Source organism: Echeneis naucrates, chromosome 14 (assembly GCF_900963305.1).
Source record: "Echeneis naucrates chromosome 14, fEcheNa1.1, whole genome shotgun sequence".
Taxonomy (NCBI): Eukaryota; Metazoa; Chordata; class Actinopteri; order Carangiformes; family Echeneidae; genus Echeneis; species Echeneis naucrates.
This window is the reverse complement of record NC_042524.1, coordinates 17,217,834-17,245,160: the sequence shown is the minus strand read 5'-3', so window position 1 is coordinate 17,245,160 and position 27,327 is coordinate 17,217,834. Positions and strand designations below refer to the sequence as shown.

The 27,327-nt window shown below is 39.1% G+C and overlaps 4 protein-coding genes across 7 annotated transcripts in view; 2 read left to right on the top strand and 2 right to left on the bottom strand.

Annotated features, from left to right (window-relative positions):
• The window catches only part of cltca (clathrin, heavy chain a (Hc)), a 29,526-nt gene extending 25,003 nt beyond the window's left edge, over nucleotides 1–4,523 (bottom strand). For all 3 annotated transcript variants that reach the window (XM_029518604.1, XM_029518605.1, XM_029518606.1), the window contains exon 1: nucleotides 4,233–4,523. In XM_029518604.1, coding sequence (XP_029374464.1) covers nucleotides 4,233–4,274 — 42 coding nt within the window. In that variant the 5' untranslated portion in view covers nucleotides 4,275–4,523. The remainder of the gene's footprint in view (nucleotides 1–4,232) is intronic.
• nherf4b (NHERF family PDZ scaffold protein 4b) lies at nucleotides 4,517–16,580 on the top strand. Its single transcript, XM_029519854.1, has 11 exons — nucleotides 4,517–4,528; nucleotides 10,852–10,880; nucleotides 12,975–13,039; nucleotides 13,126–13,331; nucleotides 13,431–13,635; nucleotides 13,831–13,967; nucleotides 14,127–14,331; nucleotides 14,418–14,614; nucleotides 15,443–15,637; nucleotides 15,721–15,924; nucleotides 16,554–16,580. Exons 1-11 carry the CDS (start codon nucleotides 4,517–4,519, stop codon nucleotides 16,578–16,580), a joined length of 1,482 nt encoding a protein of 493 aa, XP_029375714.1.
• Nucleotides 16,581–19,046: 2,466 nt separating this feature from the next.
• atp5l (ATP synthase, H+ transporting, mitochondrial F0 complex, subunit g) lies at nucleotides 19,047–20,877 on the top strand. Its single transcript, XM_029518689.1, has 3 exons — nucleotides 19,047–19,171; nucleotides 19,574–19,734; nucleotides 20,537–20,877. The coding sequence occupies exons 1-3, from the start codon at nucleotides 19,120–19,122 to the stop codon at nucleotides 20,633–20,635; spliced, it is 312 nt and encodes a 103-aa protein (XP_029374549.1). The 5' UTR covers nucleotides 19,047–19,119; the 3' UTR covers nucleotides 20,636–20,877.
• Nucleotides 20,878–21,521: 644 nt separating this feature from the next.
• ftr82 (finTRIM family, member 82) lies at nucleotides 21,522–26,556 on the bottom strand. 2 transcript variants are annotated; one of them, XM_029518687.1, is made up of 7 exons: nucleotides 25,819–26,551; nucleotides 24,437–24,532; nucleotides 24,080–24,313; nucleotides 23,492–23,651; nucleotides 23,325–23,381; nucleotides 22,861–22,926; nucleotides 21,522–22,761 (listed from the first exon to the last, which is right to left on the bottom strand). In XM_029518687.1, exons 1-7 carry the CDS (start codon nucleotides 26,407–26,409, stop codon nucleotides 22,241–22,243), a joined length of 1,725 nt encoding a protein of 574 aa, XP_029374547.1. In that variant the 5' UTR covers nucleotides 26,410–26,551; the 3' UTR covers nucleotides 21,522–22,240. The 2 variants fall into 2 exon arrangements, with proteins under 2 accessions (XP_029374547.1, XP_029374548.1); XM_029518688.1 differs by lacking the exon at nucleotides 23,325–23,381 and having other exon boundaries at nucleotides 25,819–26,556.
• Between the last annotated feature and the right edge of the window lie 771 nt (nucleotides 26,557–27,327).

Genomic DNA, 27,327 nt, shown 5'->3' with positions numbered 1-27,327 from the left:
GACCCATTGTCTACTAGGACTGAAACAACAAGCTTGCCCATTGCTGCCTCCTCCACTACCATGTGACAAAGGCAAGGGACATGTGACCAGCCCACGGGTGAGGAGCAAGAGGGTTGCCTTTACTGATAGTGATAGTGAAAAAAGAGGGAAGAACTGCATGGTTTTCTGAAGCCCATCCATCCCCACTCCAAGCCATTTTTGCTGAGGTAGTTTTGGGAACACAATTTCCTTTTTCTCCCAAAAGCATGCTTTCTCTTATATTTAGACAGTGCTGCAGAATGTCAAGTGTTCAGCAGGTCTATATCCTCACCGCCCTGTCACGAGATTTTAGCTGGTTACTTTTTAGAACAGTTCAAAGTGTAACACGTAAACCTTGAAAGGTGATATTTAAAGAGCATGACACAATAAACTAATGCCCTTACCACAAGGCAAATAGCATCAATCTAAGGGGTTTCTGTGAAAATCAGACATTTACTACATTTACTCAATACCCAAGCAATATTAAGCTAATACAATACCGCAAACATTTAATTTAAACCTAGCAGCAACCTTTATGTGAAAAAACATGTCAGATAATGGCTTTTTTTTTTCTTTTTCTCACAACTACACAACTTCAGGATGATGTTATATATTTTGTGACTGATGCCTTTAACATGTACTATATATATATTACGCATTTAACAAAAAAGGTTATTGATGCTGTTTTGTATTAACTTTAGCTGAGAGTTCACTTTTGACATGTTTTGAAAACATGACGGTTTACTGTGTACACTTGCAAAACTTGTGTATGCACACGGAAACTAAATAATTACATGTTTTAACATGTAATTAGAGAATTTTGTGTACAAATACTTTTTACAATTAATTTGCTATTTGCTAAGCCAAATGTTATGCTCTCCCCTTCTAAAATCACCAACTGAGTTCTGGTAAGAAAATCTGACTGGTCAAAACCGCAAACAAAATATAAGTGCAAGGGAAGTAGTTGTCAAGAGTGTGAACTTTGTTATATCAACAGAACAGACTTTGAACATTTTCAGTTTACCTGTTAAACTATGTGTAGAACTATACCGAAATAGATCCCATAATCAAAGTCTTCACGATGCCAAAGCCTACCCCCGTTGAGCAAAGTGGGGTGCAGCACAAACTGGGTGCTTTGATGGGTGAGAAAAGATTTTAAATGCTAAGATAGTTGGATTTTACTTGAGACCTGAGCAATTAAAAGTTTTTTAACTCTGGTTTGCACAACACTATATAAATGGATGATATATAAAGATGCAAGCTATGCAAATTGACCGGATGACAGACAACTGCAGAGGTTGAGGGAAAGTAAAGGTGAGAGAGCTGAAATCGAAATAACTGTGGGCACTGTACATTAGCTCTCTACACTAGGGACAGAGAAGTCACAGTCCTGAAGAAAATGCCAATGTGATAATTATCTGTAATAACACTAAATTATCACCCTGTTCTACATACTGGTTTGTGGGCAACCAAATTATATACAAACCATGAAAGAGGGGATTTGCTATGATGATGTTTTAACATTACTGTCTCATGAGACCTACTTAACATTGACTTCCCTGATTTCATTTATGCGTTCGGAGCAAATGAGAGACTCAGTATACACTAGTCACACACTGGTTGTGTGAATCAATTGTAGTGTCCTTTAATTGTATCAGGATTGCACAGAGGCCTCGGGAAACCTGAAATGTTCACACTGTTGCTGAAATTATATGGATCTATTGGAATAAAGTTTCTTGTTATTGTTAAAGCATAAATATAATTACAAGCATGAAGAGGTGGCAGCTGTATATAAGCCCTCATTGCTGGGCCTGTATATTACTGTGTACAATCGTAAAAACATGAGAAACCAGGAACTTGTAGGTTCATGTGACTGGTGTAATAAGAAACTGACTTCCTTTCCGTTGCATGGGAGCCCATTTGAAGAGCCATGCTGTTATTCTCCTCACAATAAACCAATCAGAAATAAGCCAACATATAAAATGTAAATATTCTTCCTGGGCTAAATGTAACATAATGTCACAATGTGTCTATGATAGGTTATATTAGCAATCTTTCATTCTGCACAATCAAGTGATGTATGATGTGAAACATGTATGAAACAGCATATGCAGGTCATGCATTAGTGATAGTTGCTGGATATCTTTTGGGAATAGTTTAGTCGCACCAAATGACCTTGGGATGTGTCAATGACACAAATCAGGGAAAGCTTACTTCAGTCACAGCTTGAGTGTTTGTATCACTGAACTACAGTGCAGTACTGTGAGTAAATGAAACAAATTGCAAGAAACAATTGTATTATGAAGAAAAAGTGTGTAAAATTAAAGCATATTGGGGTGGGGGGCACATGCAGCATATTAAGTATAAATGGCAAGAAGACTACTTGAGATTCCAAATTAAGTGTTCTGGTTCCTTGAACACAATCAATCTTCCTTCAAAAGCTCAGTCAGTATCCTTTCATTCCAAAATGGTGTGTCACGAAACGCTTACACAGACCTTTTCCTCAGCTAATGTAAAATATTAGTACAAATTTTAATGCTAAATAAGCACTGTAATTCAGCACCTCTGTAGCGCTCTCCTTTCTCTCCCTCTTATGCAATCGAGGTCTCAAAGAAGTCACAAATCATTTGAAAAATAATTTAATTGTTATTGTTTGCACAAAAGGCCTCTGTCATTTTACAATCTTTTAAAGATGAACTCATCAAATTCTTTCAAATAAACCAGGATAAATACAACAGTGTTGTGAAGTGTTGTGATTTTTTTGATTCATGCCGAAGGACTGGGCAAATTTAACACCACACCTTGCCATTTCAGTTGTACCTGTAAATAGAGGCCTGGATTATAATATCTATACTACTTTACTGTCACTGAGATCAGGGGTGCTGACCTTGACCTCTTTTGAAGAATCAGTATGAAAACAGTTATAATTACTAAGTGCTCAATAGAGCCTCTTAGAAATGAGAGAACACAAGTGGAACATTGAATATAAATCAGATCACAAGTACATTCTCTACAGTTAAGGCCCAAAGACACCTGTCTCATTATGCTATGAGAGACAAAGCCCTTTCTGGTCAGGCTAGAAAACAGAGTGAATAAACAAATTATTTTCTTCAAGCTAAAACCAGCAGATCCGATTTCTAATTTGGAGCTTGAATGAAACACCAAGTAGATGATTTATTCATGATAACTTCAAAGCCAACACTCCAGAATCCAAAAGCATGTTCCACCTCCTAAACCAGAAGCGCTTGCTTTTTAATTGGGGTTATAGTAAAGGTGTGGCCATTTAAACCCAGAGGCAAGCATAATTAAAAGGTGCATAGCGCAGGGCTGTGTAGTGACAGAAACACCTGTTAGCCTGGTGGCACCAAAGTCTGCGATAGCTCTTTCTCTGCTACCACTTCGAAAGGTAGAGACAGCAGAATCGGGAATGAATAGAAGCAGAAGTCATTCTCAGTAAACGTTTGAGCCTCAGCCAACTTTAGCCAGGTCATTCAACATAGGTAGTTGGAGAGCTGTCTTGACAAGAAAACACACCACATGACCATTTGTACAACGTACCAACGTGATAGACCTCAGGGGTCGAATAAATCACTTTCAATGCGATCGGGCGATACATACTGAAAAGCATGTCGACGCCATATAAATCATTTCCCTTGAAAAGTTTAAATCTTTAAATTTTTATTAGATATCAAGTTGCTTTGCAATGGACACCGATCCCTAATATTAGATTAAAATGATGCCAATACAGAATAGTACATGATAATCACTACATATTTCATGCATGTTTGTTGTAACTACCAGTCTTATGGCAGCGTTGACCATTTGAACTGTGGCAGTATCTACTCCGAGAAAAGGAGTACTTCACCGAGAATGTGTTCACTGTCGATATAATCAACATTTTAAGATTGCGTTTGGTTAACAATGCACTGAGTACAAGCCGACTACATATCTGTTTATCTATATATTGGTGGCGTATTGTAGACTTCGTCATTTAAATAATGAACAAGGGTGGCTAGTCAAAGTGCTAGCAAAGAAAGCTAGATGCTAACTAAGATAAACGTCATCCACCCAGCCAAGCTAGTTAGCATAGCTCGCTAAAGCTAACTTAGCTTGTTGGACTTTACAAAGTCTCTGGAACCACTTAGAATCTCGTAGCCGTCGCGACTGAAAGTCAAACTTTACATAAAAATGTAACAATTCATTCATCCAAATACCTGCAGGTGCTCCTGAAAGCGAATAGGCAGGATCTGAGCCATGGCGGTTCCTCTCTCACTCTCCTCCGGTGTCTTTTACTGCTAACAAACTACGGCTTCTTCTCTCAGATCCTAGCCGGACAGCCAGGGAGCCTCTAGTCTAAAGTCCAAATTAATTAATTAGAAGCCTTGTTTTTAACGTGTTGTCGCCCTGATGTTACTTTGTATTCGTCCCTTGACTGTTTACTTGCGGGGTTCCCCTAGCTAACCGCTGGCTGCCACTACACCGACTCCCTAGACCTGCAATGGCGGTGGAGGTTGGTCAGCAGAGAAAACATCCCGGAAATGGAAGTGCCCACAATCAGGCGGATGGATACGGTGTCACTTTTTGGAGGAAAAAAAAAGTATATCGTGTCGTGCATAGTAATCGTTTATTTTGGCAAGATTTGCGACGTTCAGTGTTAAGTTTGAAATACCAAGCAGCGACGAGAGACTTCAATATCAAACTACATGGGAACAAACGTGAAAGTGGGACTACTTCTTTCTATTCGCCCTTTGATTTTTGCCACATCATTCGTATTTGTAAATGAACGTCATTCCTACGCATTGTACACTTGTTCTTCTTAGCCAATTAGATCACGCGCAGCCAAAGGCGGAAATTCAACTTTTGGTGAATTCGACAGGGATTTTTTTGCTTGTTTGTTTTGTTTTGTTTACATTCATTGTATCAGATTCAATTTATTATCCTCGGAGATGCGTTGGTGTTATGACATGATCAAAACTGTCCTCGATTTATTTGCTTTTTAACACACACTGAGCGTAAATATGTCAAATATTCATAATTCTCCACTTTAAAAGGATGATCTTTCTCTTAGGCTGATGGCCTGGATATGCGCCGTTGTTATGTCAATGATAGGCCTTTTCAGTGTACATCAATCAGCGCATGGCACAAAGTGTAATGGTAATGGTTTTTATTACTAAGTGATCCTTCTTATACAGTTTTGTTTTTCAAAATGCACAAATAAATGTCTGTTCACGTGACAAGATAATTAAAAAAAAATATTTTAAGGTATAGAAAAATGAAATATTTTTGCTGTCAGTGCATGCTTTGGCCAGGATAATGCAATATCTGTAGGGTGGAGTATGCAAACCAGTGATCATTTCCCTTTTTTACATCCACAATTTCTGTTGGCAGAGGATGTAAACTTATTGCCCAATGTAAAACTGGATGCTAGGAATGCAATCCCTTGAATGAAGTGACCTTTTAGCAGAAATCTTGTTCTGCTGAGGCAGCGGTTGTGGCTTTTGAAAAAGCGGTCACAGTAATAGTAGGCCTACACAGTATGTAAATTCTTGGGAGTGTTTAGTGGGAAGCAAAAGGACTTCTTATCTTGTTAGAGACATTCTGCCTCTCATCCAAAAGGCTTCTTCAGTTCTGAGGGTCTGTGTTTCATCCAGAGTTGGTGGGGGCAAGCACCCAACATGAGGACCTGATTGAAGATACCCACATGGGCGTCATGAGAGTCCTTCAGGTCACATGGGCCCAGGTGTGTGTGAGGGTTAAACTGCCTGGGGAGGGTTCACAAGACAGCATTGTAGGTTGCAGACAAATGGTCCACCACCTCTGTTTAGAGAAGGTTTCTCTAAGTTGATGCAGAAGGGCTCTTTTACTCCTCTTTCAAACCATCTGTCTTCTCTGTCCACAACATGGAGATTGGAGTCCCCAAAAGAGTGGCCTTTCTCCTTAAGATGCAGATGTACGGTCCCGTCCTGTCCTGATGAGGTGGCTCTCCTATGTTGTTCCAATGTGTCCGTGGGGGGGCTGTTTGGTTTCCCCTATATACTGCAGAGGTCAGAACACTCCTCTGTGCATTGAACTACATGTCTCGGGGTTTTTCCTTGGGCTGGACCAGTCTTTGTAAATTTTGTGTTTTTGGAAGATCCTGCAGAATTTTTACAGTAGACCTGCCACATATGGGATGACAACATTCTTCCATTTTTGCCTCTCTGCCTCAGGTGTTTCCTGTGGGCGCCTTTTGGACGAATTGACAATGGTCCACTTTGGGTAGCCACATGCCTGGAGCGTTGTCGTGATGTGTCAATTCCTTCTGTTTTCCATTTGTGCTTGAGGGAACCTTCTGGCCCGGTCTTGTAGTGTAGGATTGCCCCCAGTTTGTGGTGGGAGTCAAACAAGAGGTACTGGCCTGACTAAGACGAATACACCATTGTCTGCAACCTGCAATGCTGTCTTGGGAACACTCCCCAGGCGGTTTAACCCTCACACACACCTGGGGTCATGTGACCTTAACGACTCTCATGACACCGAGGTTCCTTTAATCACACCCTCATTTTGGTGATTGCCCCCACCCACTCTGGGTTAAACGCAGACCCTGAGAACTGAAGAAGCCTTTTAGACGAGAGACAAATTGTTTTCAAACAAGATAAGTCGATTTGCTTCCCACTAAGCATTCCAAGACTAAGATGACCTGGATGACTTGGACAGTATGTCAATTGTACATTAAGGTGCTCAGAGAATACAGTGAAATCCTTAAACATAGAACACTTAAAGAATGTAGAAAATAAACCCCCATTTAATAATAATTTATAGTCACATGACACAATTATTATCAATTTCCATATTATGTGGAATACAAAAAGTACAACTGCAAACAAGAATTCAGTTTGAATATTTGTATGCACACTGTATTATTTAATGAATAATAACAAAGAAATGTATGCCATGCCAGCCAAATGACTGGCTGGGATCAGTTCAGAAACTCTAGGCAGCAATATGTGAACACAGACACGAAAATGCATTCCACATTTACCAGGGATTCAATACCAGTCTCTAATTTCTAGTGGAGATGAGCCAATATCATAATATCATAGGACTACAATTCATTAACAGACCACAAATCAATTAGTTTCATAAATGAAATGTTCCTAAACTGGGTGAATCATGATGTTGGTTTTGTTAGTTTTCTTATTTCTTTGGTACCATAGTTATGCCTTTTCACAGAAGCCATGAACATTGGAGGAGTTCTACAATAATGTAACATCTGATGTGTGATCCAAAAGGATCTGTTGGCTAAACTGTTAAAAACAAAAAAAGAAAAAAAAGGGAAGAAGAATATCACAAATGTACTCTTTTTTAAATCTTTGTCTTTTCAGATAGATTAAATCCCTAACCAAATTGCAAGCTTTGCACTCCACTGGAATGAATTAGAATTTGAATGATTTTCTGTTTGGGATGACAGAGAATAACATTTAGACATTTAGAGTTTCATTTCCCAGCTGGGTCCCAGTTTCATAGAACAACATGGATACTCATTATGTGGACAAACCTGGACCAAACCAACTATGCAATTTGTTTACTGATCTATATATTCAGAGGCAGACGCTGTAGTGCCCCTGAATGGACCATTCACGCTGCTGTTGCCATGGATTCACTGACCAAGGAAACAGGATCCACAGACACTCACAGTGAAGCCATGTGTGTCATGAAAAAAGACTGGCCTTCGGACTCTGCAAGGATGCCACACAGGCCAGTGATGCCAGGTGAATTTAGCTTCTGGCTCCATGCATACTGAGGGGCAGCGGTCTTGTCTTATCAACTCTCCAACATAAAATGTGCCTATCTCCCTTTACATTTAGTCCTTGTTTGCTGCTCAGTGAAGAGTCAAGTGAGGCCAACTGAAGAACAGCCATACTTGGACTTGAAATGCTTACACAAAGTAAGGATTTTTGACCGCAAGTACACTCCAGTGCTTTGGCAAGGAATGAGGCACAGATGTGAGCTCTGTGTCTTCCTGTGGCTGGGAGGATCCCATCAGGGATGACTGAGAGGGACTGACACTTGGATCCGGAAGATTGAAAAGTCCAATAGAAGCCACATTGCCTCCTCTACTATTCCCCTTTCTTTCTCTCCAGATCACTCTCTTTGCTTTCAAAGGCAGATATTGGGATAGTGTAACCCAACGAGCATATGGTATACAAATAAACCCTTTGTTTGCTCTCTTTCTGTCCATCAGTTTGGCAGGTTAAAATTCAATACATTCAGTACATCGAAATTAAACCGTTACTTGTTAAACTGTAGTCCACCCTGTTCAATATATGATGTATATATATATGTATATGATGTATATATGATGCTGTAAAAGATCATCCAGAGTCACTGTATTGCCATATATTTTTCCAGTGACAAGCAGCATACACTAACCTTTGAACACCAGCTGAGGTGAAGTTACTAATTGACTGTATGAGGGCCTTTGACCCCTTTGAGCAGGAAGAAGAAGAGTTAGTCACAAGTCTCACACACCAATATAAGGAGCAGAATACTTTCAAAGTCATAATTTAATCTTAAATCAAAGGTTTTATTTTAGTCCTCTTGCTGTCTTTGCATTTTGACTGAAGGCAAATGGCTGCTGACCAGATTCAATGATTTATTGTTTACACAGTAAATTATAGATAAGATAATAAAAATGTATAGGAAATTATTCACTTATCATAAATACAAAAATATGATCCCATGACCACTGTGTTTGGAATTATATATATATATATATATATATATGTATATTATATTTTAATAAAACATTTTATTTTATAAAAAAGCAGTGAAACTGTTTTCAGTGTACTTATTTGGATTTTGTTGCCATCTAGTGGACTGATGCTAAGACACCTCAGAAATTTAGTTACAGTGTGTTGTGTGATTTTCATGTTCAAATGAATGTTACCATAATCAAAAGTTTTGTAACAGTTCAGAAGATCTGTGCATTGTGTCTGTCAGGCCTGCTTCCCTTCCCAATACAATTTCAAAGCAAAAGTTTAATAAATCACTGCCCGTCAGCTGAAATTAATATTGTTCATTTACTCATTTACTCTAAGACTGTGGATATTATCCTCCATCTCTTTCCATCCCAGCCAATATGCACAAAAGGAATGTTCATAGTGAGTTCGACCTCTTCCGCTGTGCATATTGCTACAAGAATATTGTTTGAAGACAGACTTAAAAATCTGATATTTAAAAAGTAAAAAATATAAAAAAAAATATCCTTTAAGATTTCTAGCACTTGTTACTCCTTTCTAGATTTACGTGCTAAAATCATGTTGTTTTATAGAGAGTAAAAAAACAATGTCAAAGGCTCTAAAATAGAAACAGCAGAAACGTATTCATATTCCCCACAGTGCAATATTTATCACCCCCTGTTATCCCCCTACAGACAAATCTCTTAGCTTCCTTTTTTGTTTGGTGTTTTTTTTTACCAAATCCATCCAATCCATTTCCCTTTATCCTTTACACCTCCCAAACTTAACCAGACGTGGATGTAGACGCACACATGAACACGTAGGCACTGGCGGTGGTGGGATAATAACTGGGCGGAAACCTCAAAGGGTGGGGTTATTAGTGATATTTATCGCGGTTCAACATAAACATGCAGATAAATCGTTGGTGGGGGTTGTAGGGTTTTATGCACACGCAAAAGCAATTCTTCTGGATAAATCTGGAGCTAATTTGGACACTGAAGATGCTATAAATCATCAAGTCATCCCGAGGAATATGAGCTGGATGTTGAAGGTTGACATTTCGAAACATTTTTTAAAAGAGAAAACACAATCAACATATCAGAAAAGTAGGGTGATGTTAGAAAAATATGAACACTATCAATATCCTCTCCCAGAGAGGATATTATTTTCTTTCAGGTAAAACAGACGTGAGAGTTAATAATGTGAATCATTTCTCCTGTCTCCCTCTCACCATGTGCATCAGCACTTTTCCAGCTGAAAAGTGAATCACTGCTCGGGTGTTCGCAGTTAGAATGAAGGTCTCTTCGTGCAATGTGGCACCAAGCTTTGTCCTTGAAACTAACATTTACTTTTGGGTGTGAGTCCGTTAACTGTTAACAGATCTGCTGTTGTATGTTATCTGTTCTTTCTGCTTTAAGCGTCTTCTCAACATCACAGAAAAAGAGGTAGTAGGATATAATACAAATTAAAATAGAAATTATTAATAAGCATACATGGATAATTGCAATTATTTCTAGCTAAAAGATGCAAGAAAGTCTTTCACAGGGCCAGAACAGTGGGAACACATTTTGCAAATTTTTTTTTTTTTTTACATTACACAGGTATACTTTTCACACACAAATTAAACATTAATCGTGGTGTCCCCACTTGTTGGGAGGAGTCTGTCTGTTGTCAGAATAAATTCTTGGACGTAAAGGACTCCCTCTGTTTGTCAACTGCTGACCTGATGGGAAAAAGAGACAACATGAGATCAAGTACAGGTACTGGCTTTAAATCTTTTGCACTATTTCATATAAAAGTTTGTTTTTCCAGCTATTTCATATGAGCTATCTCATTCATCAATGTTGTTCTTTTAGCCAGCAGATTTGATAGTGATTCTAATTCTGTTCTTTTAATATTTTGTATTCCCAGTTTCTACTTTGTGTTTTGCTGTTCTTTGTACACTCATACTCCTAATGAAAACAGATTTTAAGTTGTGCTTTCTCTGGTTGAACACTTTTTACTAACTGACTGCATTGTGCTCCCAAATGTTGATTAAAAAGTACACCTTTAAATTGCAATCATCATCAGACCCAGTTGAGTGTACTTGATTTTTCTTTGTGTGCTTCTGCAGGACCACTACGAGAAGGTTTATGGTTTATGGTAGGCAAGAACAAACAGTCATCCATTAGCTGCACTGTAGTCCCTGTGGTATGAGATATTGAGGAGAGGAGGCTGCTCAGCACATAGATGTAATGTGAGAGATGGGCTTTATGCGTGGGGAGGGAGTTTGTTGTTGAACACTGTGGTTTCTGTGATTTGTGTCATCACAACCTTTTGTGACATTGTGTCAGAGGAACCAGGACTTGCTGTTCATGACATGATGAACCACATGAATCAACAAAGTTGCAGATTAAAGGATAGCAAAGGTTTAGACATTTTCAGTGATTCTAATTCAGTGATTCTAATTTCAGTGATTCTAATTGCTACGACAGTTATCCAAGCATCAGATGTAAATTTTTTGATCATTGTACAACCTTTATTGTTTTTTTATTTGGTCTTTTATAGCAATGCCTTTATGAGAATTATGTGAAGAAACAAACGTAACAACAGGTACAGGCTGTAACTAAACATAACATTATGCAATCTCAGTGAGAGGTGCAGATTAGTTCCACGGGTCCACTGCAGTAACAGCAAACGCAGTTTTTCTGGAAACATTTCTGGTGGAATGCTGCTGGAATATTAACCTGTTCCTGGAATGAGTAACATTTAGAACAAAGTGCCTTTACAGCACAGCTGAGATATATTAATGATGACATAAGAACAATGCTTAAGAGATAAGTAAGGCCATCAAAGTCAGTGCAGTGATAAATGAAGGGGCCTCAGTAAAGTATTGAAATTCTCATGGTTCAGAGCTGAAAAAATAAAACAAAACAAAACAAAACTACGGTCCCTTCTCTGGAGATCAGAGATGCTGTTTTTGCCTTTGTATGAAAATACCACATACATTTTGTGACCCTCTCTGTGTTAACCTCATCTATCACTCAGCCTTTTCTCAATTCTGATAAATAATAAAATTCAGTTTTGCTGCCCAAAGCAGACTCACAGACAGATTTTCATTTATGCAAAAATTATGCTTGTGTGAGTTACAGTTTGAAAGCCAGTTCCTGACTAATAGTTTAGAGTCTTCATCTGTAATATTTTCAGCAGATGTGAGCAGTTTCAATGTTTAGTGTTCCCTTCCCTCTTAGAGTCCAAAGACTAAAAGTTGTCACAAGTCATGCCCTGTTTTATGGTGCGTCTGCCCATCGTAATAGTCAGCACATGTATCCAAGGCTCATACACCAATCTCACTGTTTAGCTGGCACATCTCAGTTTAGTGGACAGAACCACTCAGATACTCACAGAGTATCTGACACGGTAAGTTAAAATTAATATGTCTTGCTATGATTATTGTCTATAGTTTATGTTGTAGATTGAATATTGAGATGTGAACAGTATTACATTGAGATGTTGCATGCGTAGGAATGTGTTTGTACGTATGTATGCTTCTAAAGCCATTCACTTTATATAATTTATGTCTTTAAGGTTTGGTGGAAATCAAAAGGTTAACAGAGTAAGTCTCCTTTTCATCTAATTGTTGGCATCAAATTGACAGATGGAAATCCTCTCATATAGTGTTCGTGTCTTCCCAAATCGATATGATATTAATGTTCATGTAGTATTTGAAAGGAATTTGAGAAGTTATGTATGACTTTGGTAACATGCCATTCAGAGAGTAATAATCTCTAAACTCCAGGGGCACAGGATAAAGCTTACTATCTAATTTTTCTTGACATGATATGGCCAGTTGTGCAATTATTTTGCATAAAACATTGAAATTAGTTTGTAATTAATGCAATTAAACAATTAATTTAATTGAAATTGACAAAAACTAGTTTGGCCTTAATTGTAAGTGGTCCCCTACAAAGAATTAACAATGATTTGTAACATTGTATGTTTTTTTTTTGGAACATTTCAATGGTTTATTAGTTGAGATTCAACAATTCAGCTGTTCACCTGGTTCACTAATTGTTAGTAAAATATTTGTATATTCATGAGACATGGGACATGAGATTACTCAACAAACTGGTAATATAGTACAAATATTCTTTCTTTGGATAGATTGACTATCCATAGAAAGAAAGAAATTACTTTTCTTTGCCTAGTTACTTCGCCCTAAGCCCCTAAACCTTTTCCCTTTCTCTACCTTTGCAGGAAATTCACATTTAACCCTAAAGAGGGAATAGACAACCCAGTCATGGTCTTCACAGACGATACAGGTATGACTTCTTATTACATTTTGTGTATCCAAAAAGTTGTCTCAGTGTAATAGCACTTTTATGCTTTTCTATCTCCTCCTGCTCAGACTCAACACCTAGGCCACGCCTGTGCGTGCTCAAACGAGAGGAAGGAGAGTCCTATGGTTTTCGTTTGCGTGTGGAGGGGGGTGGGCAAGGTCACATAATCAGAAGGGTGGTGTCAGGGGGAGTGGCAGGGTGCAGTGGCCTTCAAGATGGAGATAGGCTTCTGGAAGTCAACAACTGTTATGTTGATGACGTTCCTCACCCTGAGGTAAGATGAGCTTTTTCCATGATTAAAAGTTCTGACATCTCTCAGAGGGACTAATGGGATTCTTACTGGAACCACCGTGTTTCCCTTTTAATAAATAAGGTGGCCAGAAAGATAAGGCTAAGTGGACACCAGTTATGCTTATTAGTGTTGAATGGGACAGCGTACGAGCAGGCAGTGTCGCAAAGCCAAGACCTCCGAGATCTGATCAGACTACACAGAGGTGAGAGATGTAAACCACCCAGATTCTGCCATATCACCAGGGATCCTGTCTCAGGCCTGGGCATCAGCTTCACACCCATGGAAGGTAATGCTTCTCCTTGTAATCACAACATTACAAAGATTAGTTCAACCCACCTTGAGTTGGAGTCTTGGCAGCATTTATCAAATCAAATCAAATCAAATCAGATTTATTTGTATAGCGCCAAATCATAACAAAGATTTATCGCCACTGCCATGATAAACATTTATCAGTTGCTCCTCCTTATTATCTGCTCTGTAGGAGAGAAAGGTCGCTTCTCTGTGAACCTGGTGACAGGAGGTGCGGCCGAAAAGGCAGGGGTGTGTAAGGGAGACCGCCTGATATGGATAAATGGAGTCACAGTGTCTGACCTCACACACTTAGCACTTAGCAGGATGGTACATACTAAACCTATTTTTATCCCATTTTTTAAAAGTCACATGTTTCTTTTGCAGAATTGATCTAAAAATTATTATTTTGAAAACATACCCCAGAACAGGAACAAGCTTTATATCCAGCCTTGTCTAATAATAACAATAATTATTATTTTGATCTAGATGAAAAAATGTGGTAATCACATCACCATCCTGGTGATTGATAGTGAGAGTGAAAAGAATTACATACGACTGAAGTGTCCAATCCTTCCCACCATGGCTGTTCCACATAACCTGCCACACAGGGCCAGAAAACTTCACCTGGTTTCTGGGCCTGAGGGCTACGGCTTCGTTCTTCGGCTGGAAAAGACACCATCAGGACGAACAGGTAAGAGACAAGAAGAGTGCAAAGCTTGCAAGCCTTGGGAGTGTTTACACGTTTTAAATATATTTCTGTATCTTTTGACATCATAGTTCATATTCTGCGTGAGATGGACAAAGGTGGTCCAGCGGAAAGAGCAGGTATGGAGGATGGCGAGCTGCTGCTGGAGGTCAATGGAGAGTCCATGGAGACACTTAAGCACGAAGAGGTTGCAGACAGAGTGCAGCAGAGTAAACCAGAAGTTTCCTTCACCACCATCACGTACCAGGGGTTTGAGTTTTACACCCAGGTGAGCAGCATGCAGATTATACAGAGTATGACGCAATCGAGACGAGATAACAAGGTAAAATGTTCTGAAATATCAATGCATATGTACTAAGAGCGTAACAATTCTGAAACCAAGGCCAAAATTTTCATATAAACATTCATGATCTCATGAAGTGATAGATGGAAGCCCCCACAAAATACCATCCCCAATCCCCTGCCCCCTCCAGCCTGTTGAACTCCTATTACGGTGTCAATGTCACAAAACTCATTTGTTCATAGTTAACACTCCTACATGTGTATATGATGAAATCATTTTCTTTGAAGATAAGGCACACACTATTTTGTATATATATTACAGTGAATTATTAATGAAATTGAAAATTAACTGTTTGCAGATTGTGCTACTCTGACAGAGTGGGAGGGGTTGAAATCGCCTTATTTGTTTATTTAATTTTTTTTTTTTTTTTGCATTTTTATTTGCAAAAAAAAAAAAAGAGAGAAGAAAAGGAAATTGAGTCATTTTACCTAAATACATAACATTCTGCCTAATTCATTGCCATTTGACTGTATGCTTGTGTGTGTGTGTGAGGATCAATGGAAAGTCATTGGTTTGAATCCCAGTTACTTTAGCGTCCAAGCTGTGTCCTTGGGCAGGGTACTAAACCCCAAATTGTAAGCAAATAATCACTGGTGTGAGTGTGTATGTGTAAATGGTCATAAGAGTGAGTGACTGAGTGATCATGCCTGTGGTACAAGTTTAATGAAACAAGATAGAAAGCTGCTATCAGCTGCAGCTCCTCTGAATGTAATTCTCATACAGAGGTTTTGTTTCTGTCTTTTGTTTCTGCAGTTAGGTCTATCACCTCTGCTCTTCTGCGAGGATGATGCAGCTGAGAAAGAAAAGGAGAGCAGTGTCTCTGAGCCAGTACAAAAGGAAATGGGCAACTCATGCCAGGCTAGACTCTGTTCTCTCCAAAAAGGTCCTTTGGGCTTTGGATTCAATCTGGGTTGTGTTCCACAGAGTCCTGGAACTTTCATCAGCCAGGTGGGTCAACCAAAACCCAAGAACAGTCGTGGATTTAATTTACTTATGCAAATCATTGGCTAATTTGGCTTTCTCTCTTGAAGGTAGCATTAGGTAGCTCAGGCCAGAGTGCAGGACTTCTTGTGGGTGATGTTGTGGTGGAAGTTAACGGACAAAATGTGGAGAAGAAATATCTGGAAGACGTGATTATGCTTGTGAAGGAAGGAGGACATTTTCTTTCGCTGTTAGTCATGGATAAGACCAACTACAATAAGATGAAGGAAACTGAGAGACCAACCACAGATGAGGTAAAAAAAAAAAAAATTCTCTGCTACATAATCTACACATGCCTCACTTTAACACTTTAATGATGACTGCTATACTTATCATTTTGTTTAATTTCTGTCTCAGCAGGGGGACAACTATGAAATTTCATGTTTGTGAGCAACAAAGCAAAGATATTATTTTGCCCCATGTGTTCACTGAGGAGACTTAAAAATCAAGTTGAACAAGAAATTCCAAATATTGTATTTATTGGCAAATCTGTTGTTGTGGTTTCAAAAAGAAATTAATCAACTGTAGAAACCACAAAGACATTTTGTAACAACTCTTTGTCTATGGTATAGAAATAGACACCTTATTGAGCACTTAGTATAGAAATGTCACATATGAACCAAGTCAAATAAAATGCAAAATATATAAATTACTTGTTTAGTGTGAGTGTGATCTCCATAAACTACAACGCTTACTGTACTGAAATGATGAGAAAAAATGGGATGTGTGTGAACAGAAAACTGGTGGAAGGTGGCCTGTCTGTGTAAAATAAAACAAATCTTGCACTTGGTTGATTATTGCAGTGATTAGAAACAACTTTTCTTTCTCTTCTGTCAACATCTTTTCTGTAATTTTACCCTTGTCTTTGAAAATTCACCCTCAGTTTGCTCTGTGGAACTCCCAAGAATGATCTGGCCCATTTCATAAAATACAGAGCTATAAGAGAGCCAAAGCAAGAAGAGACAAGACAAGTTTCCTCTGAACACTTATGAAACTTGGATGTGCACAAAAATACCAATATTTATCAGGAGTTCTGAAGCCACAGCTTTTTTTTATTCATTTATCTTAGGTATAATTGAGCATGACATCATATGGAAGTGGCGAGATCTTTGTTGAGATGTGTTCTGCTGCCACCTGGGGGCATGCAGCCTCTCAGACCTCAGATGAAAGAAAACTGCTGTGCTTTTGTATCCTGTGCTTGGAAAGTTTGAACCTGAATGCATATTCAAATTAAAAGCCTATTAAAATGTCACTCAAAAACCCACTAACAGGTTCACATCGCTGCTCATCATTGCTATCACTTATCTGTAGATTATCCAATGGCATCTCTCCCTCCATAATAAAGAAAGAAAGAAAGAAAAAATAAACAAAGAAACAAGCAAAAAAATTGTGAAAGTAAGTAAGTAAAAAAAAATCTAATAGTTCTGGAAAAGTACACTATCTAATCAGCTGCAAACTGTTGAATTCTGTGATTGACCTGTAACACTGAAATACTGGAAATGCCCAATGCTCTGCTGCACTTAATCATGGCAGTTAAGTTCACTCCATTTTGTGTAGAAACACTTCCTGATTGTGGTTGGGATGAAATAATTAAATATATATGTAGAAGTAAGTTTCTTCCATTTTATTTCAGCATTCAGGTGAAATTATCATTTCCACCACACCACATGAATGTACTTTTTAAAGAAAATTAGAAATGAAGTTTGCATTTTCAGAATATTTAATGAAATCTCATACACAAACGTGACTAGATGCATAGAATTAACATATTTTCAGGATAGTTAATAATACTTTTCCATGGTTAAAATGAATATCTGCTTTAACTGTTTCACTTAAGCCTTTCAATCACTTTCTTATTTATGTATTTTTTTATACAATAAAAAAAAACATTATTGAAAGAATATTGCTACTGTGTTATTATTTTTGGATTATTATTTAAAAATATGTGTTGGGGCCGCTCTTGCGCTCCTTTTTTTTTTTTGCATTTGTGCATACCACAGACTCCATTAGCTTACAGTTTGGCAGTTTTTATTACTTTGTGATAAAACAGTCATTCTGCCATGAACAGTAAATTTGCATTCTAATGTATTCTACAGAGGCATGTGTCCCTGTCCTTGGTTGTAGGTTTAACAATCGAGAATGGTTGTTTTTTGCAAATCTAAAAAATTGTAGCATCTGGTTGTTCTATTTTAAATTTCTGATGTAGTGTTCTCATTGATTCGACAAGGAAATGATTTTGCATTCTTTTCATGTTCTTTGTAACTGCCTCCTTCTTTCCTTTTGTTGTCATATTGTCATCTCATTCCAGAAAGGTTGTTACCTGTGAAAATACTGTGTTGTGAAACAGAAGAATCCTTCTGCATCACACCTCATTTTGCTTTGAGCCTTGGTGAACCAAAAATATGAATTTTCTTCTTAAGTCTAGCAAATCTTTTCTTGTGTTTCTCCATCTTCTTTAGGACATTTTCATGCTTTGCCTTAGTTGCATAAAGTTCCTGACAGCCCTTTCCCCTTGACGCCACCTTTTTCCTGCCTCTTATGTTGGCCGTAGTTTGTAGGTGTAGACAGGTGAAATGTTTGAGGTGGTGGAGCTGGAGTGAGGAGTTGCAAGGCAAAATATATTCAGCGTCATCCACATTATCTTCTGGTGATTGTGATGGCATTTGTCAAGCCATAAAACACTCTATGACAGCTTTTTTTTAAATTTATTTATAAACCTGGTATTTGATTGGATCAAATTTAACTCTTCTTTGTATTCTTTTGAACTCTCTACTGTGGTCTTTCTCACCATCTTAGAAACCAAGGTTAACCAAAAATATTGGATTTTAACAAATCTATGTCTGCATGAATTAGCTAATCAAAAGTTCTATTTAACAGTTTAACTGTGCATGTTTGTAATGACATATGCCAAATGAAATGCAATTGTAACACAAGTATTATCATTTCCATCACAGTATATCTTATTTTAAAAAAGTGATGGAAATGCCTGTTGTGGAAAAGACATTTTGTCACTTTTTCAAAAGATCTGCTGATATAGTGTGCTATATAGTGTGATAGAAATGAAGGGGACCCTAAGGGACAGATGCTATTTATGAAAATATACATAAATACAAAAAATATTGGTATTATAATTAATTTAAATTATGTTATTATATATTAAAAACACATCATAATTTTTATAGCTCCCTTTGGTATAAAATAAATGTGAGCAAAAAAAGAAAAAAGGAAAAATATGTTTTTGTCTCCTTGTGTGCCAGGGAATAAAATCACCACAGCTGAAGAATCACATTTATAATGTTTCGCAGCACTGACCAGAGAGACCGAGGCTAGCAGACTGTTTCTGTACAGGCATTTATGCGGTCAGCTGTAGAGGGGGTCCTTCCACTGGAGGTGACATTCAGTCGGCTAGCAGGAGCGGGGGATCGGTTAGCATCGACAAGCTCCTCATCATGGCACAGGCCGTGCAGAAACTGGTAGCTAAAGTACCCACCCTGGTTGGCGGTAAGTCCCCTTGTGTTGTTATAATATCACATAATGTGTCCAATAACAGCAAACTGAGTTGCGGGTGATGCCATCTTTATTGACAATAGCTCGGCCGCCGCTGTCAGTCAGCAGCACCGCGATCCAACCTGGCTTTAATGTCAGCTAATAAAAAAAAACAAAAAAAAAAAAACAAAAAACAAAACGACACTAAGATTACATGTAGCTCCGCGTTCATCGCTATCCAGCTGTAGTGTTGTGTAGCTAGCCAGCAACAGCGGGTGGTATAGTTTGAGTACCTGAAAATACAGCTTAGCGGCTAACGCTATCAGCTTGCATGAAGGGATCACTGGTGCAAGTTGAAGGCTAAAGAAAGCTAAAGAAACGTCACATACACGCAGTCATTGTGTTTTTCTGTCCCAGCCGCTGTCACCTACTCCAAACCTCGGCTCGCAACATTCTGGCACTATGCCCGCGTTGAACTTGTCCCTCCTTCCCCTGCTGAGATCCCCAAGGCCATCGAGGGAGCCACAAACCTGGTCAAAGCTTTCCAAAAGGGACGTCTCGGTCAGACCACAGTCAAGGTGCGTGCTTTATTACCACAAGCACTACATAATCGGTCATTTGGTTTGTAATACATAGACACCACATCCTCCAATGGCGGAATGGTGAATCACAGAAGAAACCCCAATACAAGATGAAAAAGATCAGTTTATATGTCTGATTAAAAATAAAAGCAGAGAGTTCATTATGCTGTAGAGGAAAGATTCTTGAACTCTGTATTACTCTGAATGTTTGACACTAACTGGTAATGATGTTTCTTTTCAAATGTAATTGTCTGTTATCTTTAAAGTTAAGAACTTAAGAAAAAAAAATGTCACTTTCAAAATAACCCACATCACTGGCATTAAGTTACATTTTGGCCATGCAAATAGTTGTGGTGACTGCTGCTGCCACACTGATGTTTGGATTTTTGGTGTTTCAAGAATTGCATATGGGGAAAATAATTTCCAGAAACTGCTTTGTCCACACAAACACCTCACAGAGAATACTTTTCCTTTTAATACCTAGGTTAAAAAAAAAAAAAAAATTAAAACAACAACTTCAGAGGGTGTCATGTAATAAATACTGCGTGTTGTCTTCAGCCAGTGTTCATGAACAATCGTTCAAAATAAGACATTATTAATGTGATTAAATAGTCTTATTGTCAAAATAAAGATGTGAAACATCCTAAAACTGAATCAGTCCTTACACAAAACAAAGTAGCGTAAATGAATCTATTTGAGTGTCTGCTAAAGTAAATTGTTGAATCAATGCTTTTTTTTTTTTTTAAATTGATAATTTTCTCAATAGGGAAATCAAATCAGACTTTTTGTTTCCCTGCAGGAAGCTTTCAGAAATGGACTGGTGGCCACTGAAGTGCTGATGTGGTTCTACATTGGAGAGTGCATTGGCAAAGGAGGCATCATTGGCTACAACGTTTAAATTATGGACTGTCTTTTTTTTTTTTTTTTCTTTTGAGCATTGTATGCTCAACTTCCTGCAAGAATCTTAGGAACCAATAAACTGATGTCTATTCTTAAAAAGAAATGAGTTGCAACTGGATTCTGGTCATTTTTCAGTCTCAGTGTCTTGTCACTGTGCATGAAGTGTAACTATCAGTACCATCATTCATATGACCTAGAACAGCTGTGCTTTTCCTGTTATGATTAAAAAAAAAAAAGGTCTGTAGGTTAACGGTGTACTTTATGGATCTCCATGCACATCTAAAGATTAATCATATTCCTGTGGAAAACATGCATAAACTGATGTTGGTATTGTAAACTTGACTTGCGCTCACTGCTCACTGATAACTGCACAAGGTAAATGCACATGGCAAGCTGCATTTAGATCTGAGCTACTGTTCAGTGTATGGATTATAATAGAATTTTACCACTGATCAGTAGATCTATGCAGGAAATTCTGGATCATAAATTTGCACTGTATCCACACACGAAGCTACAATTGGATTAGAACAGTGACTGGGAAGTCTATTTCAACCAGCGGAGGGAGCCGTGAGTATTGTCTGTTCAAATAGTCTTAAAGTTCAGGTCAAATTCACAGTGATTCACTATGATTCTATCGGACATGTACCAGTTTAATGATTTTACCAACTATTCCCTTTATCTTCGGTTATCTCTGTTTAAACTTGTATCTTTGGGACTTACTAAACTGAAAAAAATAAATAAATAATACTAATATTGCACTTATCCTTATTTATATTCGTATCAAATTAGTAATAACTAAACAAGATGTTTTCTCAGAATAAAAAATGTATTTAGTCCTTAATTTAAAGACATGAAAAAAAAAAAAAAAATCCCCAAAACAGTGATCTCCACTCATTTAGCTCTTTATTTTGAACTAACAATGAATTATTTTGTTAGAAAAGTATTTTCTGGATAACAGTTATATTCTGTTCAGCCTTTATATAAGTAAATATACATAAAATTAAATAAGTGTTAGTTAATGTGACAAAAAAAGACAAGCAAGTGATATGACTGTATAATTTCACATGACAAAATGAAATAACAGCAAAATATTCACAATGTAATATCTGTTAATGTGCTAATATGAATGTTACTGTAATATGTAAGAGTGTCATATATTTTAATTTCCTCATGCAACACTGGGCAACCGTGTAATGACCTTTCATAAGAAGATGGACCCCAGGATATTTCAGGGTGCATTCATTATGTCGCAAAATGTGTCCCAAAATATAAAATTATAGTAGTTGTAACACTTCTCTTCATATTTTACTTGTGTGATTATACAATTTTTATGTGTTTCATATGCTGAAAACTACCATGAAAATGTGAGTTTACAAAAGAATGCAGAACATGCACATACATGTGTGATGTGCAGCGTTCACAAAGGGATATATATATATTGTAATTTCTCCAAACAAAAGTAAAACTTTTTTAGCAGTAAGTAGACTTAATTTATGTGGTTTGGTACAGTTTTAAAAAATAAATGCCAAAAGCACCACTGTATAGTATAAGAAACCAATGCAAGCTGCCTTTAGACTTAACATGGCAGCTGACACATTGATGATCACTTGATGTTGCAGATCTTGACTGAGGTTCCAACTCCAAAGCCTGGATAGAGAGGCTCAACAAATGTGGTCTCAAACCTGTGCAGGAGTGTCATGGTGTTGCTTATGCTGTAAAAGGCCAGCACACCTGCACTGTGGTCCAGGTACACTCCTATCCTGGGTGAGTGGGGGCCGTTGACCGTTTTGTCTACGCGATTGTGCCAAGCAGAGTAACCTGAGTCAGAACAGAGGAGACTCCAGGATTTGTCATTGTAGCCCAGGAGGCACAGTGAGCCTTTGCCCTTTCGGCTGATGCTCCTGTAGGCCACTCCGATGGAGAACTCCCCGTTCCATTCAATCTCCCAGTAAAAGCGGCCTCCAGAGAGGGACTCTCGGCACAGCACCTGGGCAAAGCTGTCGAATCGCTCAGGGGTGTCTCCATAGGGCTGCAGGTCCCTGGTGCGGATGACTTTTCTGTTGTTTTCAGAGATGAACAGCTCTTTATAGGCTGTGCTGGGGTCTAATTTCAGCTGGCAAAAGTCTATGGAATAAAGTATGAGAGCATTTTTATACCATTTTAGAACGATTTTTATATCATTTGTTAAGAGTTTATTTCTTGTAAATATACCAGTTAACTTACATTTCACAAAATCTGCTCTGGTCTTTGGCTCTGGAGGAGGACTGTTGTTCACTACAATTTCTTTTCCTGCCAAAGATAAAATACCATGTCAGGTCACGACAAACTGCAAACACCCACACAAATGCCTGTAATTCTTTTGCTTGTTTGTTTTTGCGAGATATGTAACAGAGGAATCAATGAGGAAAATGAGTCACCTGAGGCCAAATGTGCTATCAGCACATGCAATAATTCATTCATTCATTCTACCTCTTAAGGACAATTTAGCATCACCGGTTAACCTTAACATGCATGTGTTTGGACGGTGGGAGGAAACCCACGCAGGGACGGGGAGAACAGAAAGGCTCTAGGCAAACCGTATCCGTGACCTTCCAATTGTGAGGCAACAGCGCTAACCACTATGCCGCTGTGCTGCCACCAGCTAATAATTAAACTCTCATATAGCTATAGGATGTGAATGTGCTCACCTCTGCTCCTCCTGTCCAATGTTCGGATTTCTGTAGTGTAGACTGGTACCTCATTCACTGTAAGACATAGTATTATAATTAATCAGTCTTGTTTTTGTTTTTCTGGCCGTTGTTTTGTTTTTTACTTAGTTTGCCTAAATAGGAAGTTTTTGCTGCAGAGCTCAGACCTGACTTGGAGATCTTAAGCAGCTCCTCTCTGCCGAACTCCTCAAGACGTTCCTTAATCTCAGCCACAGCTTTCCTTACTGCCCCGAAGGAAAAGTCAGGGTTCACTGTCACTTTGGGTATGATGCCATCGTCGTTGGGAGTGCAGAGGTAGTTGAAATTCTGATGTGGAAAGAATGATGGATTTACATCAACATGAACTATCAATGTTTAACAGTAGAAGAAGTTTGTTGATCTATTCATGTCATACATCTTCATACATATCCTCTGCATGCATGACACTTTGCGTTCATAAACACTGTGGACGATAAATCAAAGTGCTGCTTCTGACACTTCTTCATTAGTTTGTATACAGAGGACTTTGGCCTTTAGAGCGCCACCATGTACGTGGATAGCTTGTTATTTCACAAGATGTCACATGAAAGCCACACCCACATGTACTTCAGTGTGAGATCCTGACTGACGTTTGGCCTAAACCTGAATAAATGTGCATAGTGATATTTGATCAAAGCACCCTTTTATTTTCGCCATAAAGAAAACAACTCTAGGTTTATCTCTTCTTAGGCGGTTGCTCTAGAAGTGTATATTACCTGCAGGAAATGTATGTGGTCCTCTGTGCTGTAAAGCTGCTTGAGCCCCGTTTCCTTTTTCTTCAGTTCATCAATCTCTTGTTCCAGTCGCTCGATCAAAGCCTCAGCCTGGTTGAAAGCGGCCTTCTCGTTGATACCTATCAGCTTGGTCACCTCTGACCTCATCCTCTCGATGGAGCGGATCATGTCCTCAAACATCTTCTGGCTCTCCACCATGGCCCTCTGGGCTGAGTTCTGTACAGAACAAACAGGAGAGTGAGTCCTTGACAGAAGCAGCTACCTCTACAGTGCTGCACGATGAGCTACACAGACATTTTTATAGTGGGACACACTTTATTATCAATAGTGTGTGCTTACCTTGAGTGAATCCACTGCAGTCTTCAGTTCCTCCAGCTCCTTCATCCTCTCCTGACATTTTTGTTTAATCTCAGCTTGGGAGATTCCCAGTAGTTTCTGCAGAAGACAAACAGAAGTATTAGACATCCATCTATTTATTATGTTTTCCTACACAGATTCCTTTGCCAAGTTAAGCTTTCCTCTTTGAATTTATCAAACAGAGTTACAATTTTTGATCATCCAGTCGCATTAAATCATAATTACAATATGCTAATTTATTGTATGGAGATATAAAGCCCAATATTTACTGGCTTGGTAAAAACATTCTTTCTCATCAAGGGATATCAGGAGAAGCCCTTGGGCATGTCTAATAAACCTTACTCAAAGAATCTTCTTAATACCGCAAGCTTTTATCTCGCAGGGAGAAGGGGGAAAAATCCGTTATGGAATTCAGGCCATGTCAGGAATGTGAATCTACCGCTGCCTGACTTTTGAAGAGATGTTTCAAGGTGCACACAGCACTGACATGCAGAATAGAGGGCTTCTAATTCAGCTTTTAAGCCCACCAACCCATTCTTCAAGATAAGCTTGAGGAATGTGGGGAATCTAGGGGGGTGAGTGAACACGAGAGGGGGGAGGGGAGTAAAAGGGAGATGGAGTGAGATGTGTGAGAATAAGGTTGTAAATCTTGCGGTGAGAGAAACCAGACTCCCTGTGTTGTAAAGAACAGTAGGATGAATTATTATTTCATCATGCCCTAAAAATCCTTTAGCCTGTATTTCTGGCTGCCGTAAAAACACTCCTCATAATTTGTCATGTGTAACAACTATAATTGCACAGAATAGATTGTTACCTGTGTTTCATTGTTTCACAAGTTGCGTGGCTGGTGTGTCTGTTGAATGTGCATTGCCTTGACATTTTGATATGCAACACTGACGGGACTCATGAGGTGTCGAAGGCCATTACTCCCTGACATTCCAGTATCATTACAGGCCCACTCCCACAGGTGGGAACCAGCAGCAGGAGGAAGCCTGCAGTTTCTGTGTATCTATCCCACAGCTGGAACGTCACATTCTGTGAAAAGTAGCTTTCATAGGCGATAACTGTAAGACACTCCCCCAACCTCCACACAGCTAATCGGAGAGCTAGATTTGTTTTGGCGGTGAATGCCTGCCAGGCTACCCGATAGCATTGGTGAAATGGGTCAAAGTCCAAGCGCCAGTTGTAGTGCAGGGACAGGAATTGGGCAAAACACCCTGTTTGCTTAAACTCATGTTCCTTCAACTCCAACATGAAGTCACACTTTCATTCTCAGAGGAGCTGACTAAGAGATTGTTCTAACATGAAAATACAATGCCTGTGCTTTTGAGTGTTTATTTTAGGTCAACAGAAGGATTCCTTACCTGTTTCTCGCCCCTCTCTGCCTCAGCAGAAACAATGTCGTGGCCCCTGTGTTCACTGACTGTGCAGATAGCACAGATACACATGTGATCTGTCCGACAGAAGAGCTCCAGGGACTTCTGGTGCTGCGGGCAGATTTTCCTGTCCAGGTTTCCAAGCTCATCCACCAGCTTGTGCCGTTTGAATGTGGCTGATTCATAGTGAGGCTTCAGGTGCTTCTCGCAGTAGGATGCCAGACAGTTCAGGCAGGACTTCACAGCTTTTAATTTCTTCCCTGTACAGAAGTCACAGGGGACATCATTTGGCCCAGCGTAGACATTCCCCTGGGACATGTTGAGGTTGAGGCTCAGACCGCTCTTCTTGATCTTCTCAGCCACCATGCTCAGAGTGGCATTGGGCCGCAGCACAGGCCTCTGGGTGAATGTGATCTTACACTGGGGACAAATGTAAATCCCTGTGTAGTCAGCCTCGTTCCAATAGCCACTGATACAGTCCATACAGAAACTGTGGCCGCAAGGTATAGCCACAGGATCCCTCAGGAGGTTCAGACATAGGGAGCAGTTGAAGTAATCTGGAGAAGTGTGATCAGCCATTGTGATGGTCTCAAAACACACTCAGACCTGTGGAAACAGACAAAAACAGAGAGAATTCCAGAAGCAGATAGAGATTTTGTCGACAGTGCCCGGGAGCCCGCCCTCAAGAGTTTGGCGCGGCCTGCCAGAGACAGGACCTACTTGTATTTCTGAATTCCAGAGGTTATTGATTGAAAGCAGACAAGGCCCTCCCCCTGTGCTGTGAGTATATCGAGCCCTGCCTAGTTTAGATAAGCAGGTTGAGCAAGGAGGGAGAGGGAGAAAGAGAGTGAGGGTAAGAGGGCGGGCTGACAGGAGATGAGAAAGAGGGAGAGAGGGCGAAAGAGCGAGAGAGAGCAGACTGAAAGAAAACTGAATGAAATGTGAAAAGCAAAAGAAGTCAAAACTAATGTGAAAAACACATTTCCATTTTCAATGCTGCTTCCTTTCTTATTGAATTTCTCTCGTGGCTCATCTGTGGATGTATTGCACACACACTTCTCGGCAGCTGTATTTCCACCTATTGTTGTCAGACAGAATTGCCATTGTCCTAAACCGGTTATAGTCTGAAAACATCAGTGTGGCCTAAGGTACTGCAGGAATTTAAGGGACCACCCAATAAACAAATAGAGACACTGAGTTCCAGCAAAACTTCTGAGTGATTTCAAACATCTCTTCTTCTGTTACCAAAAACTTGTGTCAAGGTTTAACTTGCTGTAGGTGATTTGTCCAAGAGCAGGTAGAATGGTGAGTTTATGACTTATGGTGTTTGCATAGTGACCAGTCAAACCAGCCAGGCCACTTATAAAAACCAATTTGTATATGTCGAAATGCATGTGTTTGTGCAGCAGCGCAAAAAAAAAAAAAAAAATCGTCCTGGACCACAGAGCAGAAGCACACTTGAGCATGTACACATGCTCCTACGCTACATGCATGCCA